Source organism: Hypanus sabinus, chromosome 3, assembly GCF_030144855.1.
Source record: "Hypanus sabinus isolate sHypSab1 chromosome 3, sHypSab1.hap1, whole genome shotgun sequence".
Taxonomy (NCBI): domain Eukaryota; kingdom Metazoa; phylum Chordata; class Chondrichthyes; order Myliobatiformes; family Dasyatidae; genus Hypanus; species Hypanus sabinus.
Window position 1 is genome coordinate 66,358,573 of NC_082708.1, and position 20,910 is coordinate 66,379,482.

General features: G+C 38.6%; 1 protein-coding gene across 1 annotated transcript in view; it reads left to right on the top strand.

Moving 5' to 3' along the window:
• tmem135 (transmembrane protein 135) overlaps positions 1-4,102 on the top strand; it is a 391,315-nt gene extending 387,213 nt beyond the window's left edge. The window contains exon 15 of the mRNA XM_059964593.1: positions 1,893-4,102. Within this exon, the coding sequence (XP_059820576.1) occupies positions 1,893-2,028 (136 nt within the window). The 3' untranslated portion in view covers positions 2,029-4,102. The remainder of the gene's footprint in view (positions 1-1,892) is intronic.
• Positions 4,103-20,910: the final 16,808 nt, after the last annotated feature.

The window sequence follows — 20,910 nt, forward strand, 5'->3', positions numbered from 1 at the left end:
TTAAGGTAGAATATTTTCCTTGGTGATATAGACTCAATAGACTATGTATCCAAGATGAGTTAATATCTTTGTATTGATGGTATACATAAAGAAATAGTTAGGCAATCACATTACATTTCAGAATGAATTGGAAATCTCTGCCAATTTCATGTATGTTATTTGTTCCTTATATTAACCTATCATACTCTTCGTGGCTGAAGATATAATTGCTATCAGGTATTTTGCCATATTGAAGTGTTGATTACTTCTGATAATGCCAGTTACTAGCTACTGTTGGGAAAAAGCTGCAATGTCACTCAAGCTTACATGCCATTATATTTTTTGGCCACTGAGGGCCAATAAGGGTCGTGGCCTGAATTGTTGACTATACTTTTCTATAGATATTGCCTGGCCTGTTGAGTTCCCCCAGCATTTTTTGTGTGTTCATAGGACAGTCTAGTCACCTAATAATAAAAGGAAGCAAAAGAAAGAATCTGAGAAATAGTTGTTCAGCCCTTTGTGCGTTCTCTGTTTTTCAGCAAAATCCTAGTTGCTATTTTAACCCTTTCCCACTTTTCTCCACTAACCACATATTTTTTGATTCTTTTAATATCCAAAAATCTTTCAAGTTCTATGTTCAATATACTGCATACTTTTAGACTCCACAGCCCATTTGTGGAGAGAACTACTTACTCGATGAAAAAGAAGTCTCCTTACTGTTGTCCATGATAACCGAACTTTCATTTTGAAACTGTGCCCACTGACTTTGGACACCAGAGTCAAGGGAAAAGTCAAATCAGCATCCATCCTGTAATTGTTCATAGGTTTCAGTGCTAGCATCTCCTGGCTGTTAAACAGATTTCAAAAAAGTTTATCAGGAGTAACTGGCTTGTAGTGCCCAGGCAATTATAGACCATAAAACATAGGAGCAGAACTCGGCCATTCGGTCCTTTGAGTCTGTTGTGCCATTCAATTGTGGCTGATTTATTTTCCCTCTCAACCCATATCATGCGCAAACTAGACCACAAAGCTATCAGTTCTGTCATCTAGATTATTGACATATAACGTGAATAGAAGTGGTCCCAATACTGACTCCTGTGGAACACCATTAGTAGCTGGCAGCCAACCAGAAAAGTTCCCTTTATTCCTACTCTTTGCTTCTCCTGCCAGTCAACCAATCTTCTGTCTATGCTAGTACCTTTCCTGTAATACCATGAGCTGTTATCTCATTCAGCACCTCATCTGTGGCACCTTGTCAAAGGCTTTCTGAAAATCCAAATGAATGACATCCACTGATACCCACTTGTCTATTGTGTCTGTTATTTCTTCAAAATAATTCCAACTGATTTATCAGACAAGATTTCCATTTTTGGAAACCACGATGACTTCAGCCTGTTTCATCGTGTGCTTAAGTACCCCAAAACCTTATTATAATGGACTCTTAACAGCCTAACTACTAAAGTCAGCAAGGCTTTTTGACCTGTAGCTCCAAAGCATTTTCACTGTCCTTTGCAAATCTTAAATCTGCTCCTCTACAATTACACTGCCTGCCAATCTTCCTTCAAAACCCCTCCACTTCAAACCAGCATAACTTGCCGCTCTTGCCCCTAAACCCCTTCAGCCACTATCATCCAGCCGTAGACCCCTCAGCCCAACATCAGCTATCTCTAACCTGTTCAGCTCACCTTCCACTATTCCCTTTCCTCTTACATGACTGAAATCCCACCCTGCCTTCAACCCCACCCACCTCTCTTCCAATCTGTCCTCCTGCCAATACCTGCAAAGTCCAGTTCAAGCCTCTGTTCCTGCCCCAGCCTTGACTCCTGCATGGTTACATAATATTTAAATGTGCTTTCAATTTCTCAACATTAAATAACTTTTGCATTTTTTAAATGTATTTCTACTTCAATCAGATTTGCTTTGATGAACAGAAGGGCATTGGACGTTTTTGGTACTGAAGCTTCGAGGGACTTTAAAGGATTCATCCCAAGACTGGATCCAAGATACACTCTTGTAAAACCAGAACTTGAACTTGAACTCCATTCCTGATTATGATGGGTTAAGAAAGACATTCTTTGGAATGGTTCAGGTTCGTAGGCCCATTTAGCACTGGAAGTTATTATTTCTAGTGTTTCACCCAGATGGGGAGAAGGGGGTGGTTGGGGGCAGGGGAAATAAGTGATTGCTATTCTTGTTATTTTCTTTAAGGGCTATCTATTGCACCTCTCTTCTGATGTAAAATGTGAATGCATAAAGCACTTAATCTTTGGAAATTTAATTGGTCTATTAATTGATTATTTCATTTTGTTGCAATTTTTGCTGGTTATTTTAAATATGATATTTTGGTATCCTATTAATTCCACTTATACCAACTGTTTACTTGCAAGTTATTGGCCATTTTATATAGCCATGGTGAGTGGAATTTTTTGAAATTGATTTTTATTATTTTTAAAAAGTCTGCAGTGATTGGTTCATCATTTAGCCAATGGCTGATTGATGAATAAAATAAACAAGATATAATCAAAAATAATTTATATCCTATAATGTAAATTGCAACATGAATTGGCATTGCTAAATACATATAATTTTTTTAAATATTAAGGTACTCTATTATTTTAAATCATTTGAAGACCTATTCATTTCATTTCTGCAAGTGATATGTTTATCCTAAACTTCAATCCATGCTGGCAACTTAATGAAGTCTTAGCCCTGACTCCTATTGAAGAATATTTTTTACCTCTAAATGACATCTTTTTCATACTCTGGTGTAAAATAAAATTATAATGAAGATGGTTAATTTTCCTGTAAATGTATTAAAATGTGTATTTCAGCCAAAAAGAATTTCATTAAAAAAATTAAACAAATAAAGCATTAGATTTTTTTCTTCAGGTTTTACCCAAAGGCTTCTTATTATAATTAAGTTGCACTGAACTTTTATCAGTAGGAATTTTCATTTTTGAATATCAACACTCCTAATTTAAAATGACATCAGTGACTATGTAGTTCAACAACTGAATTTCCAGATATTGAAAATTTACAGTAAAGCAATATATGATGTTATTAAATTTTATTTTTAATACCATGTCAAAAAAAGATAGTTTAATTTTTTGGACATCGATTGTATTAGTGTAAAATCCTTTTCCTTGCAAAACATAATTCTGTAAGAAATCCATCTTTCCTCAGCCGATGATGTGTAATTCCAGCTCTTTCAAAAAGCTGCAATGGAAAGCAGATGTTTGCTATGACATGGTGATTATGACAGGCAATAGTTAGAATGCTGGAGCATTGATCAATATACTTGTATTTTAGTAGGAAGCCCAGATTTCCATCATTGATCTTGAAATTCCTGGTTTGTGTGAGGTTAGAAAGTGAAATGCTATTGTTTTCAATGGATTTATTTAAGCATTTTAAAACCATGACCACCTTATCCATTTGGTGGTTTGCACTGAACACAAGTGGTTAGCATTGAGAGAGCTGTATATTTTATTACATCAAATTGCAGTATGTATGGTTAATAATATAGTTACAGATGTTAAAATGTCCCATTGAGCAAAACTTATCACAGATCCAGGTGGTTTGGAATAGAATGATCAGTATTAAGTTATTTAAATCATTAAATTGTGATTCTCACTAGTATATACTAGCAAGTTATTGTTGAAAAATTCATTCACCAACGTCGTCCTTTAAAAGGAATCCGTGCTCTTTGTGGATCGTTTTCAGTATATTTGTAATGAGCTAGCAAGTAACAGTAGGTAGTTTATAACTGCTCATGTATAGCATCTTTTTTAATGCAGAAGGCACAGTTTATTTCTTTTGTTAGTGCTCCATTTGTCAATAATGCCTTAAATCTCTTCCTGGAATACTGGAGTTTGACAACAAAAGAAGACAAAGCGTATGTATCCCTTCCATTTTTTGCAGATTCCTTTGGTGGTTTGTATGAATTTTTTTTGTACGTAGAAAAGATATAAACCAACTCTGGAGACAAAACTATACCATGTTATTATGTTCAATGTTGTAAAGAAAGAACTGAAAATTCAGATTTGTAAATGATGTGATAAATCTTGAGCTACATTTCAATAACTGTATAAATGTTAATTTTAACAACTAAAACAATAAAGCATAAGTGACACCAAGTATATTTTTACTAGTATAATAAATGAAAATAGATATACTATTGCCAGTTACTATTTGTCAGAAAGCTGATTTTTTGGCAGGAATTTAGCACATTGTTCAAATGGCAAGTGCCTTTTTTACATTGCATGTTGTCAGGTTTAGCTCAGAATGCATTACTGATTGGTTGATGATTCCAGAAGCCATTGGTGGGCACAGTAATTTTGTGCCATTGAAGTCAATCCTATGGCCACTGTGAATGCAACCAGGAAAATCTAGGAAACGTAACAACGAGGAGGAACCCGTTACTACCATCTGTCTTCCCTATACTTCCTCGGTTTCGGAAGGGTCGCCAGGATCCTGAAGAAATATCAGATTAATACCATCCCCAAACCCATAAGGAAGCTCAAATCACAGCTTATGCAGGTCAAAGATAACATGAAACTCAGGTTGGCTGGTGTTTACAGGATTCCTTGTGAATGCGGAGCAGCATATTTAGGCCAGATGGGACACACGGTGGAAATCCGCATCAAGGAGCACAGGAGGTGTCTCTGGGTTAACCAGAGAAATCGGCGGTAGAAGAACACTGCATTTGCAATGGCTGTAGGAGTGACTTTGGTGGCACAAAACTACTGTTCCATGCCAATGACTTTTGAGACTGATTGGTAAAGGAAGCCATTGAAATAAAACTAGAGGAAAATAATTTAAACAAAGACAAAGGTCTCACTGTAAGTAAGAACTGGAATTCGATTGAAAACAAGGTGGAAGAGCAGAAACCTGGTTGTATGAGGACTAGTAAATCAGGAGGGATGGACTATGGGGGTATAAATACCACCAGACCAAACATTCCCAGACATCATCCTTAATGAAGATGGCTGAGCCTGACATTGAAACATCGGTTATAATCGATACCTGTACCTAGCTGAAAGCCCTAGAAGAGTTTATTCATCATGTATGCTGGGAACATATTGATCCTTTTTCATTGAGGAAGAGGTTATTTGCCTTACACCCAGTCTCGAGCTCTTCCATCTCCTCTCTGTAGGCCATCTCATAGATATTGGTGATGAGCCCCACAACTGTCATGCCATCAGCTAACTTGACAATGTGATTATTCTCATGTTTGGCCATGCAGTGGTGTGTGAATGAAGTGGACAGCACTGGGGCACCCATACTGAGGATGATAGGGAAGGAATGCAGTTGTGCATCCTGACTATCTGACGTCTATTGATTAGGAAATCAAACACCCAGTGGCATAGTGGTGTACTCAGACTGAGGAGTAGGTGATTGTTTACCAAGGTCAGTGGAACAGTAGTGCTGAATGCCAAACTGAAATCCAGAAACAGCCTTCTGACATAAGTGGCCTTAGGTGTGTCACCTAAAACTTATGAGATTTAAAGTCACTCCTTTACTTCTCAAGTGGAAACAAAAAGTGCTAGAAATGCCAAGGACAGGATGGCAAAGCTTTTTGAGAAAGTGTGCCCAAATTGGTGATAATCTTCCTAAAATTTCTCTTGCATGCAGAGTAATTTTCACCAGAGATTATCATTAATGAATTAGTTACTAACTATAATTATGGGCTTTTTTAAGGTTAAGGATGAGTCATGTTTATTTGCACGTTTTCATGGTTTTAGTGTTAATAAAAGTATAATTGGGACTGGTTTAAACAAATGAAGCATTCTAGAAAGCATGTTCAAAAGTTATTAATATTAATCTTTTAAACAGACTATGGAAAATAACATTATTTTAAATAGAATTACCTCATATATAACATAAGAAATATGAACTTGAAATTTTAAGCTTTGGCACATACTCACAAAAGATAAGACAAATGGGGAAACACACTTAGCTCTCAATGAGTTTGTTGCTGTACTAATGATCCCAAAGAATTTATATCTGACTTATTATTTGGTTGTTTTGAGAGCTATGCACGTAACACTAGTTTCATCGGAGAGTCTACTCCTATAATTAGACGATCAAGTTCATCACTCAAAACACTAACTTACATGAATATTCATGGAGGCACTAAACTACATACTGTATTTACTATTTTATTGCTGAATAGCCTGTGTTCACTCGCAAATGATAGAAGAAAAAATATAAGCAAAGCAAAGCCAATGTCAACTGGCCCAGCTATTTACTATCCTAATACTGAGATGTCCACCAGGTCTGTGAGGATTTAAAAATGTGTTATTGAACATCATGTTCTTCTAACAGTTTAACTGGCACCAGATTGGTGTGAGATTTGGATAATCGCTGCTTAAATGCAGTAAAGGTAATTATTGTGTATCTTTTGGTTATTGGTGGAGTTTAAAAATTCAGGCAAGTCACTTTGTCCTGCTACTAACAAAGGTTTTGTGTGTGCCAGAGGTTTGACGCCCCTGCCCAAGGAGAATGTCCAGAGAAACAAGTAAACAGCTCAGGTGGCAATCCTCTGGGGAAAATAGGTGTAAATATGGCAAGCATTAAACATTCTCACTTTTGTGAATGCAAAACAATGAGGAAAGTCAACAGTTGTCAAGTAAGTGGTGGAGTCCCTCATTAAAGAAGTAGTAATGGAATACTTAAAATACCATAGAATGAATAGACCAATTCAACATAATTTGATAACAGTATTGAATAGCACATAATCAACTTGACATCATCATAAATGTAAATGAAGCATGTATATAAAGATATTAGATTGTTAAATGAATAAGCTAACAGGTAAATGGATTTCACTTCAGGCAGGTGTGAGGTCCTTCACTTTGTCCCTAAAAGAGCTAAAAGAGAATTCTGTAGATCCGACTAGTTTCTAAATGATCAACTACTGGAGGATGTGGAGATCTGCAAGTGGTGGTATGGAGAGATGATTGGAGGAGTCATGATCTCAATGCAAAATACTGTAGTTAAAATTTTAAAAATGCTGAAATAACTCAACTGGTTAAGATAGCATTTGTAGGAAGAGAAGCTGAGTTAACGTTTTCAGGTGGGTGATTTTACATTAAAACTTTTTAAGTTAATGGAATTTTATTTATAGCGGTCAAAACAAATATTTCAAAGATTATTTATTATCAAAATACATATATGTTAGCATATACTACCATGAAATTCATTTTCTTGCAGGTATTTGCATGAAAAAATAAGTAAAAGAAAATTTTAAGAAAAACCATACATAAACAAAGACTGACAATCAGGGTGCAGAAGAAGACAAACCATGCAAACTAAATTCAGAGAACATGAGTTGTAGAGAGGTTATGAGAACATGAGTTGTAGAGATTTGAAAGTGAGTCTGTAGGTTGTACAGATTGTTCAGAATAGTGGTAAATTACTTATCCATGCTGAATCAGGAGCCTGATGGTTGAAGGGTAATTACTGTTTCTGAAACTGGTGATGGGGGGGGGGGGGGGGTCTTTGATGATGGATGCTGCTCTCTTGTGGCAGCGTTCCAATTATGTGAAAGGCATTGCCTGTTATGGATTTGATTATACCACCCCCTCCCCTTTTGTAGACTTTTGCATTTCTGGGCATTGGTGTTGACCGGTTGTGACAGTAGGCAAATTGGAGCAGATCCAGATCACTCCTCAGATAGGGGTTGATGACCAACCTCTCGAAGCACTTCATCACAGTGGATGTAAGTGCTACTGGGCAATAATCATTGGGGCAGATTACCACATTTTTCTTGGGAACTGTATGACGAATGCCAGATTGAAGCAAATAGATATCTCGGACTCCTGAAACGAGGCTGAAGATGTTCATAAATACTCCAGCCAAATGATTTGCACAGGTCTACAGTACCTAGTCAGGTCCACTGCACGGGCCAGATGCTTTCTGTGGATTCATCCTCTTGAAGGATGCTCTCATATCAGCCTCAGAGACTGAAATTGCAGGATTGCCAGGAGTTATTGGGGTTCACGAAGGTGCATCCTTGATCTTTTGGTCAAAGTGAGCATAAAAGATATTGCGCTCATCTGAGAGCAAAAACCTTGTTGCCATTTATGTTGTTTGGTTTTGCTTTGTTGAAAACAATGTCATACAAGTCCTACCACAGTTGTCAGGCTTCTGGTTGTGATTCAAGTTTAGTCTGGAATTGATGTTTTGCATATGATATGGTCTTCCAGAAGTCACACCTAGACCAAGTACTTTTCTGGATCACCAGCATCAAATGCCATCAATCTAACACCCAGCTGACAAGATGGTGTCAAACTGTGATGTAGTTTTTTGTAAATTCATAGGGATGGATTTGAGGACAGTGCAAGGAGTTGAGGGTTATTAAGGCTTATGGAAGGAATGAAGGAGAATTGGATCTTGGGCCAAAAATAAAGAGTCATGGGCAGGAGCTGGTGTTCAGAGTCTGAGCGCTCCATGGTCAAAGGTCAGCAATCCCAGAGACCAGTGATCCCCAGGAATGGAAATTGATATGGGCAAGAGGTACCAGGGGCCAGTGACCACCCTGCTCAAGTCATTGAGTCCTGGGGTTGGAGATTTGCATGAGCCCAGAAGTCAAGGCCTGAGGTTGGGTGGACAAGCGCTGAGGATAGAGACCAGTGATCCACAGGTTAGTGAGCCCGGAGTCCTGAGTCCTGTGAGCTTGGAAGTTGAGGGCTAAGGATTAGAGGCCCAGAGGTGGCTTGTCCTGGAGGAGGAGGCCTAACTGTGGGTGAGTGGGGGAATGGCTTGTTTTGCTGTTGTGGACATAAAACCATAAGATATAGGAGCCATTTGGCCCATTGAGTCTGCACCACCATTCAACCATGGGCTGATCCAATTCTTCCAGTAATCCCCACTCCCCTGCCTTCTCCCTGTGCCCCTTGATGCCCTGGATAATCAAGAACCTATCTATCTCTGCCTTAAATGCACCCAATGACTTGGCCTTCACAGCCACTTGTGGCACCAAATTCCACAGATTTACCACCCTCTGACTGAAGTAATTTCTCCGCATCTCAGTTCTAAATGGACATCCTTCAATCCTGAAGTCGTGCCCTTTGGTCCTAAACTCCCCTACCATGGGAAACAACTTTGCCATATCTAATCTGTTCAGGTCTTTTTACATTTGGGATGTTTCTATGAGATTCCCCCTCACTCTCCTGAACTCCAGGGAATACTGCCCAAGAGCTGCCAGACATTCCTCATACAGTAATGCTTTCATTTCTAGAATCATTCTCGTGAATCTTCTCTGAACCCTCTCCAATGTCAGTATATCCTTTCTAAAATAACAAGACCAAAACTGCACACAATACTCCAAATGTGGTCTCACGGGTGCCTTATAGAGCCTCAACATCACATCCCTGCTCCTATATTCTATAACTCTAGAAATGAATGCCAACATTGCATGCGCCTTCTTCACCACTAACTCAACCTGGAGGTAAACCTTCAGGGTATTCTGCACAAGGACTCCCAAGTCCATTTGTATTTCTGCATTTTGAATTCTCTCCCCATCTAAATAATAGTTGGCCCATTTATCCCTTCCACCAAAGTGCATGACTGTACACTTTCCAACATTTTATTTCATTTGCCACGTCTTTGCCCAGTCCCCTAAACTATCTAAGTCTCTCTGCAGGCTCTCTGTTTCCTCAATACTACTCGCTCCTCCACCTAGTTTTGTATCATCATCAAATTTAGCTACAAATCTATTAATCCCATAGTCCAAATCATTGGCATACATCATAAAAAGCAGCAGTCCCAACACCAACCCCTGTAGAACTCCACTAGTAACTGGCAGCCGGCCAGAATAGGATCCCTTTATTCCCACTCTCTGTTTTCTGCCAACCACCCAATGCTCCACCCATACTAGTAACTCCCCTGTAACTCCATGGGCTCTTATCTTGCTAAGCAGCCTCATGTGCGGCGCCTTGTCAAAGGCCATATGAAAATCCATGAACACCACACCTACTACATTTCCTTTGTCTACCCTGCTTGTAATTTCCTCAAAAAATTGCAGAAGGTTAGTTGGGCAGGATTTTTCTTTCAGGAAACTGTGCTGGCTTTGGCCTGTCTTCTCATGTGCCTCCAGGTATTCTGTAATCTCACCCCTAACAGTCAATTCCAACAACTTTCCAACCACTGGTGTCAGGCTGACAGGTCTATATTTTCTTTTCTGCTGCCTCCTACCCTTCTTAAATAGTGGAGTAACATTTGAGATTTTCCAGTCATTCGGTACAATGCCAAAATCTATCAATTCTTGAAAGATCATCGTTAATGCCTCTGAAATCTCTCCAGCTACTTCCTTCCATACCCAAGGGTGCATTCCATCAGGTCCAGGAGATATATCCACCCTCAGACCATTAAGCTTCCTGAGCACCTTTTCAGTCATCATGCTGTGTTGGTGTTGGATTGTTTGGTGATACTTGCGGACTTTCCCCAGCACAACCTTAAGTGTAGCTTGTTAGCACAAACAGCACATTTCACTGTATGTTTCAATGTGCGTGTTTCTGAATCCGAATCTTTTGGTTCATCCTAGGCTTTTGGTTGGGCAAGACTATGATTTTGTGGTGACATGCTTTGCCAAGTGTGCCTTTGTAAAGACCGTGACAACTGCAATGTATTCTTTCAACTCCTCTGATGAGTCCTAAAATATGCCTCAATCTACCAACTCAAAGCAATCTCATTGCAGCTCCTCTGACTGCAATGGCCGCCTCTTTATAGTCTTTACTTTTGTCTTGTTATTTGGTCTCTGCATTTTGCAGGTAGGAGAAAGACAGCCAGATGGTCTGATTTCCCAAAACGTGGTTGAGGGATGGAACTCTTGATGATATTATAGCAGGTCAAGCGTTTTGGGTCTTCCGGTGCTGCTGATGGTAGTGGGACAGACATTTGTTCAAACTAGCTTGATTGAAGACCCTGGCAAGGATGTGAAAGGCATCAGGGTACGCCATCTCTTGTTTGTTAATCATGTCATTCAGTATATCGAGTGGTGGTTTGACATCTGTATTTAGCAAAATGTAAGCTGCAGTCAGGATTGTGGCAGAGAACTCTCTCATTAAGTAGAATGGTTGGCATTTAATCATTAGATGTTCCAAGTCTGAGTACAGGAATGAGACAAAACCGCCAGGTCCAAGCATCACAATGAGGTTATCATGAAGTAGATGCCGCTGCCTCTGCCCTCTCCTGGTCCATCCATTGAGAACTCCTTGGACTGGAGTATATAGGTCTTCAATCTTTCTGAAAAGCAGAATATGCTCAGGGAGCAAAATGGCCTGATCAGCTTTCATACGATTCATATATATTCATTGCTCAGAAACTAGTTTCTGTTAAACAATGAAAATGACTTGCGCATACTGTATCATGATTACAGAAGTCCTTATCCACATAGTAAAAAACAGCATACTGACAGACCAAAGTTGCAGGGCATGTTTAAGTTCTGGAAACAGGAACTATGAAAGGATAGCATGAGTTTTAATGAGATTTACATTTATCGAACAGTATAGTTATTCAGGAAAAAAACAATATGGTTTCAGTTGAAGCTCATGGGGAGATATTTCTGGGTACTACAACAGCCTCGCCATCTAATCCAAAAAATGGAGTAGAACAAATATTGTGGACTTCTTAAGAGAAACTTTGACCCAAAACTGCCAAGGAAGAGGAGGCTGGATGACTGGTGCTATCAAAAGGGGTAACAGAAGCATGGTGAAAAAAGGAATTCCAGTATTGTTGTTGTGGAAGTAGGTGCAGTTTAGAAAAAGAGACCAACAGTGTAGTAAGCTATGACTTGATTTGTTGTGAAATGATATGGAATTCTGCAGCAGCAGCCAACTATTCATTTTGGAGTGCACCCAAAAATCTCATCAAGTTTGTGGATACTTTGGAAATGGTGCTCACTACTCCAGATTCAATCCAAAATGTTAATATCCTGAACTGAGAATGTGGTTCCCAAACTAAAGTGAAAATTGATACCAATAATCCATTTGTAAGATGCTTATAGCCTGATTCCATTGATGAGTAATACAAAAAAAGTGGTTTGCAGTCTGGGAAATCCACAAAATATCATGAGTTCAAAGTTATGGTTAGGGCCTTCAACTGGTCTGCATTAACACCATACCTCTGTTACCTCTGGTCGTATCAATGAGTTGTGGAGTGGAGGGGCTTGTTCATATGAATGGAGACCAGTGTGAAGAGGCATCAGAACATGAACAAATGTAGACCGAAGAGTTGAATTCCACAGGTGAGATGAAAAAAAAAATAGGCCTTAACATTAAGAGCACATTTGACTGAGCATGGAATCAAAGAGTCTGGTAATTATGAAGACAGAGGAAATGCTCAAGAGGTTAGAATCATATTTGCACAAAAGATGATGGCTGTGACTGGCAGATGTCAGTCGCCCAAATACACTGACCCTTCTGTGAGTACCAGCATAAGTAAAATATCACTGCAGGAGCTCTTCAAGGCAGTGGCCTAGGCTCAAACATCCTCAGCTATTTTATAAATTACCAAAATTCCTTTGCAAGGTCAGAAAATGTTTGCTGCTAATTACACAATTTTCAATTCAGTTTATAGTTCCTCAGAGACTGAAGCCAGTCATATCAGCATGTAGCAAGATCAAGATAATATTCAAGAATAGCATGCTAGACAGGAAATAAATAAACTGGGCAAAGACGATTCCCAATTAGAGATAATAACCACTTATTCCATCCTGTCACCATTGTTAATGTCCTGGGGTCACCACTGACCAGAAATTAAATTGAACCAGCACAAATGCTATAGTTACAAGAATAGCGCAGTGACTGGATAACTTGGATATGTGACTCATTTCCTTCACCCCAAAGTATTTCACTCATTGACAAGGCATAATCTCGGAATGTGATGGAATACTCTCTACTTGCCTTGGATGAGTGTAGTTCCAACCATTCTTAAGAAACTTGGTTTAAATTTTGACTTTAATCTTGTAGACTTAATAAAGATTCTCATTACATCAGTGAGAGGAATATATTCTTGGAAGAAATAAGCACAAATAGGTGCCAAAGTTTTGTTGTCGGTCCAATCATCTCATACACCTTTATCTGACTCTCACATAGCATAGATATTTTGGAGTCCTAAAATCTTTCATTTTCATTCCTGAATATCTTACTTGATTGGTTACTTATAGCCTTCTCAGGTCAAGAATTTCCAATATTTGCCTTGAGTTGAAAAACAACTCATTTCATATGTCAGTGATCTTCCCTCTATGCACTGACTGTGCTCCTAAGCAGAGGACCAAGGCACAGGTGATGTGGGGAGAAGTGGCATTTGAGTGGGTTGTCTGCAGTTGGGGCCAGGGATATTATCAGTCCAGAGTTTGAGATTAGGAAAAATAGTGGTATTGGGTGTGAGAGCAATGTTCTAGTGGGGTGGCAGTGAGGGGAGAGGGGAGATGGATTTGTTGGATGGTAGAGAAGGATGGAAAGCAAGTAATGAGACCTTATAGAGTACTAGATCTAGGAGTGTCCTGTGACAAAGTGGAGAATGGCATAACATCCGATGTGGACCTTGTCTTGGAAGCACATGCACAGATGGGTCAAATATCTGAAATGAAGCAAAGCAATCGATAAATGGCTGTTGCCAAGTTTCACTTGGAACAGATCTACTTTCTGTGGAGAATTGCTGAATTAAACAGTTCACTGTTATTTAATTTCTAGGCTTTCCTATATTTCTTCTCTGATTAAAATTAATCATCTCATATTTCCCTCTGTTATGCCCTATCTTTTTGTGTACCTGCTTAACATATTAGACCCTTTCTCTTTCCAGATCTTTATCATCCTCATAGCTGAATTAATTTGGGGTTGTTCTTTAAATTATGAGCATAATTTATAAATATGGGCAATAATGAAGCTAAGCCAAGGAATAAAGTAGAACCAGGTAGAAAATTCAAAGTAAATTTCTATCTAAGTACATGCAGTATATGTCATCACGTACTACTCTGAAACTCATTTTCCTGCAGGCATTCACAGTAAGTACAAAGAAACACAATGAAAATCTTACAGATTAACAACCAATGTGCAAAAGGCAACAAACTATGCAAATACAAGAGAAAAAAAAGCAATCAAAATACAAATAATAAATAATCAGTAAATATTGAGAACATGAAATGAAGATCCCTCAGGAGTGAGTTTATAGGTTGTGGGAACAGTTTGGTGTTGGGATGAGTGATGCTGAATGAAGTTTCCCCTCTGGCTCAAGACTGAAGGGCAATAAATGTTCATGAACCTGATGGTATGAGGCATGAGGCTCCTGTACCTTCTTTCTGATTGCAGCTGTGAGGAGAGAGCATGCCCTTGGTGGTGGGAGTGTGCATCAGAATCAGATTTAATATCACTGGGTATATGTCCAGAAATTTGTTGTTTTCCAGCAGCAGGGTTTGCAATACATCATAAAAACTGAATATTAAAATATATATAAAATTAAATTAAGTAGTGCATAAAGGAAGAATAAATAATGAGGTAGTGTACATTGGTTTATTATCCATTAAGAAATCTGATAGCTATTCCTAAAACATAGGGTGTATGTCTTCAGGCTCCTGTACCTGCTCCTCAATAGTAGCAATGAGAAGAGGACATGTTTTGGGTGATGGGGGTCCTTTCTGAGGCACAGCTTTTGAAGATATCCTCGATGGTAGGGAGGTTACTGCCCATGATTGACCTGGCTCCAGTTTGCAACTTTCTGCAGCTGTTTCTGATCCTGTGCTGTGGCACCTCCATATCAGACTGTGGTAGGTTGCTTGGCACAGAGTTTCAGGTACCAGGTGGAACAGCAGTGCCCGGCGCCTAGCGAAGGTTCAACCTCATGAAAGGTGTTCTGACAATGGCCCATAAGACAGAGGTTACAGGATTAACAGTTGCCACAGGGATTCACACAGGTGCAGTTTTATTCTCCTTTCAAAGTGTGCATAAAAAATGTTTAGCCCATTTGGGAGTGAAGATTCACAGCCGTTAATGATGTTAGGTTTCACTTTGTAGGAAATAATGGCCTACAAACATTGCTGGAGCTGACATGCATCCAATTCCATCTCTAACAAGGCCTGGATGGTGGGGGTCCTTGATGATGGATGCTGTTTTCATGTGACAGTTCTCTCTGTAGACATGCTCAATGATGGGGAGAGTGTTACCTATGATGGACTGAGCTCTATCCACTACTTTTGTAGGCTTTTCCATTCAACTGCATTGGTGTTTCCAAACCAGGGCTTGATGCAATGTGTCAATATACTATCCACCATGCATGTATAGAAGTTTGTCAAAGTTTTAGATGACATGCTGAATCTTCGCGAACTTCTAAGAAATTGGAGACACTGCCGTACTTTCTTTGCAATGGCATTTACATGCTTGGCCCAGTACAGATCCTCTGGGGACTGGCTCATGGATTTCTAATTTCCTCCTGCTGATTTGCTTCTTGGTCTTGCTGACTCTGAGTGAGAGGTTGTTGTGTTACCATTCAGTCAGATTTTCAATCTCCCTCTTATATGCTGATACATCACCAGCTTTGATTTGGCCAATGACAGTGTTGCTGGTAAACTTCAATATTGCATTGGAATTGTACTAAGCCTCACAGTCATAAGTCTAAAGTGAGCAAAGCACAGAGCCCTGTGGTGAACATGTACTGATGGTGTTTGTGGAGGAGATGCTGTTACCAGTCTCAACTGACTGGAGTCTGCAAGTGAAGAAATTAAAGATCCTGTTGCATAATGAGGTATTGAGGCCTAAGTTTAGGAAGGCAAATTGTAGAGTAAAATTATGAAAGGACATTATAAGGAGTGCTAACTTGTTTCTCACTGAATGCCATGAAAATTGGAGCATGTATCAATAATGAATTTCTTCATTTAAGTCAACTTGGTGTATGTATGAAAGGGTTGGCTCTAATATTCAGAACAGGTATCTTAGTCCAAGATTCCCCTCATCATGGAAGTAATTTTGCTCTTTGTTCCCTATCAGTGCTCCTTATTAACACAGTTAAAATCATCTCTTAACCTTCTAAACTGCAGGCACTCTGCTCCTTTATTTAACCTATGCAGTTTAGATATCTATGTTAATCTCCAACCTGATTCAATATGTCGTTTCGAGGATGTGTTTCAGTTTATTGGATGATTACTTAAATGCTGAGAAATTTAAAATTATTGAGGCACAATGTGATTTAGGAATACACCTACAGAAATAGCAAACAGCAATGTACTCGTTTGTAAGAAGTTAAAAATCAGATTAAGAATTGCTTCATTGCCAGAATGTGAAACATACCAGAACTGATTATGGTTCGGTGCCAAGCATAAAACACAGGACAATGCCATGACAGAAAACCCAAAAGCAACAACAATTTACAAGACAATAGCGCAACAGCCTTGAACAATCAATAATTAGCACAAACATTAATAATCAAACTTAAATATATGTGACTATATAAACAGACTAAATAATTATCAAAATAACAAGAAGAGCAGGAAAGACCACCGTTTAATGAATGCTGTGCAGGGACAGTTAAGGTATTACACCTGAATGAGTTTTGTTGTGAAGATGGATAGCTACAGGAAATAAGTTTCAGTGATGATGTGCAGTCCTAATGGTGATGGACTTGTAGCATCTCCCTGATGTCAATTTGGTGAATAGGTGACTGATGGGGTAGATGGAATCAGCAGTAATTTTTCCAGCTCTTTTCTTCGCTCTTTTTTTTCAATGTTGGCAGCTGACTGCCAATGATCTTCTCTGCTGACTTGACCACTTGCTTAAATATCTCAATGAAGACAGGTGCTGGCTGATTCACACAGTGTCTCTGAGTACCAGGTAAGACACCAAGAGGACCTGCAGCTTTCCTAATGTTCTGTTTTCCAAATAGTTTGCAAACATCTTTTTGCTTCACAGAACGTATAGGGTGGGATGGAGGGAGGGGGCAAGAGGGGGAAGGGCTGAAGGAGGTGAATGGGGCTGGGCTGAAGGGGGGAGGTGGATGTGAAAGGGAGGGGCGTGGGATAGGGCCTCAGTATATACGGATCAGAAGAAGTGAGAAGAGATAGATTGTCCTTATCAAACCAGCAATAAAAATGATTGGCAACACGAGTGAATCTGCAGATGCTGGAAATAAATAAAAACATAAAATGCTGGCAGAACTCAGCAAGCCAGACAGCATCTATGGGAGGAGGTAGTGATGACGTTTTGGGCCGAAACCCTTCATCAGGAGAAGGGTTTTGGCCCGAAAGGTCGTCACTACCTCCTCCCATAGATGCTGTCTGGCCTGCTGAGTTCTGCCAGCATTTTGTGTTTTTAATAAAAATGATTAAACTGATTGGTCAAGGTAGGGGAGGCGGCAATTTGGGAGCACTTCAGTTTGAAGTTGGTAAGACGTTGCAGTGATCTCCGGATTACCAGTTATTGTTTCTGAAGTCTCTCCCGCTAGCCGATACTTGTAAGTGGCTTTCACCACTTTCAGAGCTTTATTAAACTGCAGCTCTTTACTTCCAGACCTGCAGGCATGATCCTTTGCAGGTCTGAGAGACTTGAATTCCTCGGTAAACCACAGCTTGTCATTGCCATATCTCACAACAGACAACAACAACAAAACCAAGGCAGGGATCTTGATGCAAAGTTTCCACCTGAAACACATCTGCAGTCTCTTATGTCTCCAAGGCTAATGGAATTTTTCTCTTTATTTTGAGGTGACTGAATAGAACAAGTGAAATGTTATGCTATGGCAGCATGGAGCTTTGTAGCTAGTGGCTGAAGTACAGTTTTAATTTTTAAGAATCTGCAACTAAGGATTGGGTTTGGCTGGGAGAGCCTGTAGTCCAGTTTCTACAATAATGAATGGATAAGGTTATTTTATATCTCATGTTTTGAGCAGGACTTGTACAAATTTTCCTGCTTTGCTCATCAGTTTCAATTTCAAGCTCATTCTGAACAGTTCTTTTTCCAATTACAGAACAATGAGACCTAAGTATTTCAAACTGATGGCTCCGTACTCCAAAGTGGGTAGAATAGTGAGAGTACAAGGCTAATGTGGACAATGGGCCTATATTAGAGTTCGGTGAGTATACCTGTTTATCAAAGCTTTTGGATGTGAATAGGAGGCATCTTCTGTTAATCTATTAAATTGAAGGTAAGTTAATGAATGACAATGTCAATGATTAGAGAAGTTTCACATGGGCCTGTTCAGCATTTTAAACAAAAAAGACTCAATAAAATTTGATTACAAAAACTTTTAGCAAGTTTTCAGATCTTTAAATTGTACATGCCTCTTGTGTCACAAACATTTTGCTGTGCTGATGATATATTCTTTTGTGTATTGAGTCATACAATGCAAGAGTAGTAAATAAATTGAGTTTTAAGGATCGGTAATACCATAGTCCTATGCAACACTCACAGATGAAAATATTTCTTCAAACAATCATAAAAAGCTCAAGTGCAGTTTTGCACTTCTCTAGTCAGTTAAATTTCATGCACATAACTTGAATAACATATGTTTTCAATGGATGACCACTCCTTTAAGTTAGCTATATGTGGTATAGAAACAAAGGGCGTGGTGAACATCACCGGATGTTTTTTTAAAAATCTGAGCAATATTTCATTCTTTTATATTTACATTATTCTGCTGAAAATTTAGGCAATGTAAATGGGGACCATAATTAATGCACAGTTGTCTAATAAACAATTTCTCTGTAGCTGAAATTTAATTTTGTAATAGGCTTTCACAAAAATTCATTAGATCAATAGAGCAAATTGAATATGTAGATATCTTATATCCCTATTACATTCATATTCCCTCAGATAGTTTTAATTTACAATTCAGGCCTCAGATGTCTCCCTAATTTTGTGTATAAAAGGATCTGTTACTGGTAATACCAAATGGGGATTTCTTTCAAGGATTTTCAATAGGATTGTAATTAATTGATCTGAATTACCATTTAGATTCACAAATTATAAAGACATATCCATATCCTGAATTGCAAAATTTCAGAATTTAGAAGGTTCAAAAAATATCATTTCCTCTGTTTACATATCAAATACATTTAAATCTAATTTTAATGCAAGAGCTACATTCACTTAACACAAAAAGTGCTTTGATCTTTGGTTATTCATTTAATTTACAACAGATATCCTGAGTCTTTGCACCTTGTGGTTTTGGCAAATGTGGCACAGAAGTATAATGCTAGCTACCTCCCTGAAGTAATTTTCTGTGTAGATGATTAGTGTAAATTTGCCTCTGGAATATCACTGATAAGAATTCTCTTTTTCATCTATATATAAAGATAAACCTCTCTGAGACTCCATCACTCATTCATGCTGTTATGTCCCTCATTTGCAAAACTGGGTGATTTATATTTCCTCACCATGTGCAAATATAAAGATAGCCTAGATTATCACAGAAGCAAATAACTATTCCACTTACCCCAAAAGCTATCTCACTTTTGAAATGAAGTAACAAGTATTTGAGAGCAATTTGCTTTGCTTTTTAAAAAGTACTTTTCTTTTGAAATCTGCATTTAACTTGTGTAAGTCTCAATGTTATGAAGCTCTCAGTACCTCAGCCCTTCCCCTTTAAGAATGGGTTATGCCTTTTTATTTGTCCACATACCCTTGCTCTGCATATTAGTGGAACAGTAATATGCAGAGCAAGTAAACTGAATCTTTTAATGTTCCATGCATTATATACTCATTACTAATGTGCAATGTTTTATGAATCTTCTATGTTCTATATAATAAAGAATGAAATATAATTTTGGGAAATAAATTCTGTTGGACATGGCAGTGAAAATTCCCATCTACTAAAGTAATATAGAAACCATTGTAAATCTTAATATAATTCATACATAGGCATAATTCAGGACATTTATAGCTTTCAATCAGGCCATGTGACTGATACTGCTGTGGTAAAACTCTACTGTACTCACTTCTGACCTATAGGATGGGACTGGTTATGTTTGCCTTTTGCTGATCTGTCAGTGTTGGCTAGATGCAGTCAAATTCCAAAATGGTGAGGTGTCAATGTGGCAGCAAGGCCCTATGGTAGGATTGATAGATAGATAGGCTACATTCATGAAATATCTAAAAGAAATTGACAGCTTTAGTTTAGCTTTGGTTTAGCTGTCAATCCTGTCTAAGCCTTGTAGACAGAAGGAATCTTCATGCAGTATGGGGTTTGCCTTCAGAACAAACTTCCTCTTTATTAAAAACTGACATCAACAAGGGAGTCACCAGTTCTGGAATGAATCAAATTTTCCTTTTTCTACATTGAGTGAGGTAAACATTTTGTAGGGTCAAGCTTCAGTGCCTATTTGCTATATAAGCTGAGTGTAGTTTCATTTTTACCTTATATGTACAATGGCAAGCTCCGGTTCTGGAGTTTATGGGATTGTTGTCAGGCAGGTAACCAGGCTTGAGTTTACTTCAGCCTGCAATTTGTTGCTTGGGCTAGTTTGAATTCTGAATTTTATTCCAGTGTAAGAGAAGCTGTTGCAGGGCCTCATTAGGTCATCATTTCATAATATTATTTGTCATTCAATAAGGCTTATCATGGGGAAGAAAACTTAGAAATCCACCTTAAGGAAATGGCTGAACGGCAATAGATGCTCTCATCAGCACCCAGGATAATTGGTATCTTGACATGATCCAGCTGTGAATACCTGAGGTCCATTATACACATCAAATCACTGGACAAAGGCAGGACCTATCAGATTATTGAGATTGCCACTTTTAGTGGTTTTCAGTTGATGCTGATCACAAGGTCATTAATGGTGGCCAGGACGTGCTAATTATATTGAATAAGAATAGACTGCTAAATGAAGGATTCCATTGAGTAAATTGAAGTAGCAGAATTGGCAGGAGAATGAACAATGAAAGAAATGCAAGGATAATCCAGAACACAGCTACATTTGAAATCTCCAAGTTGAACTGCTGG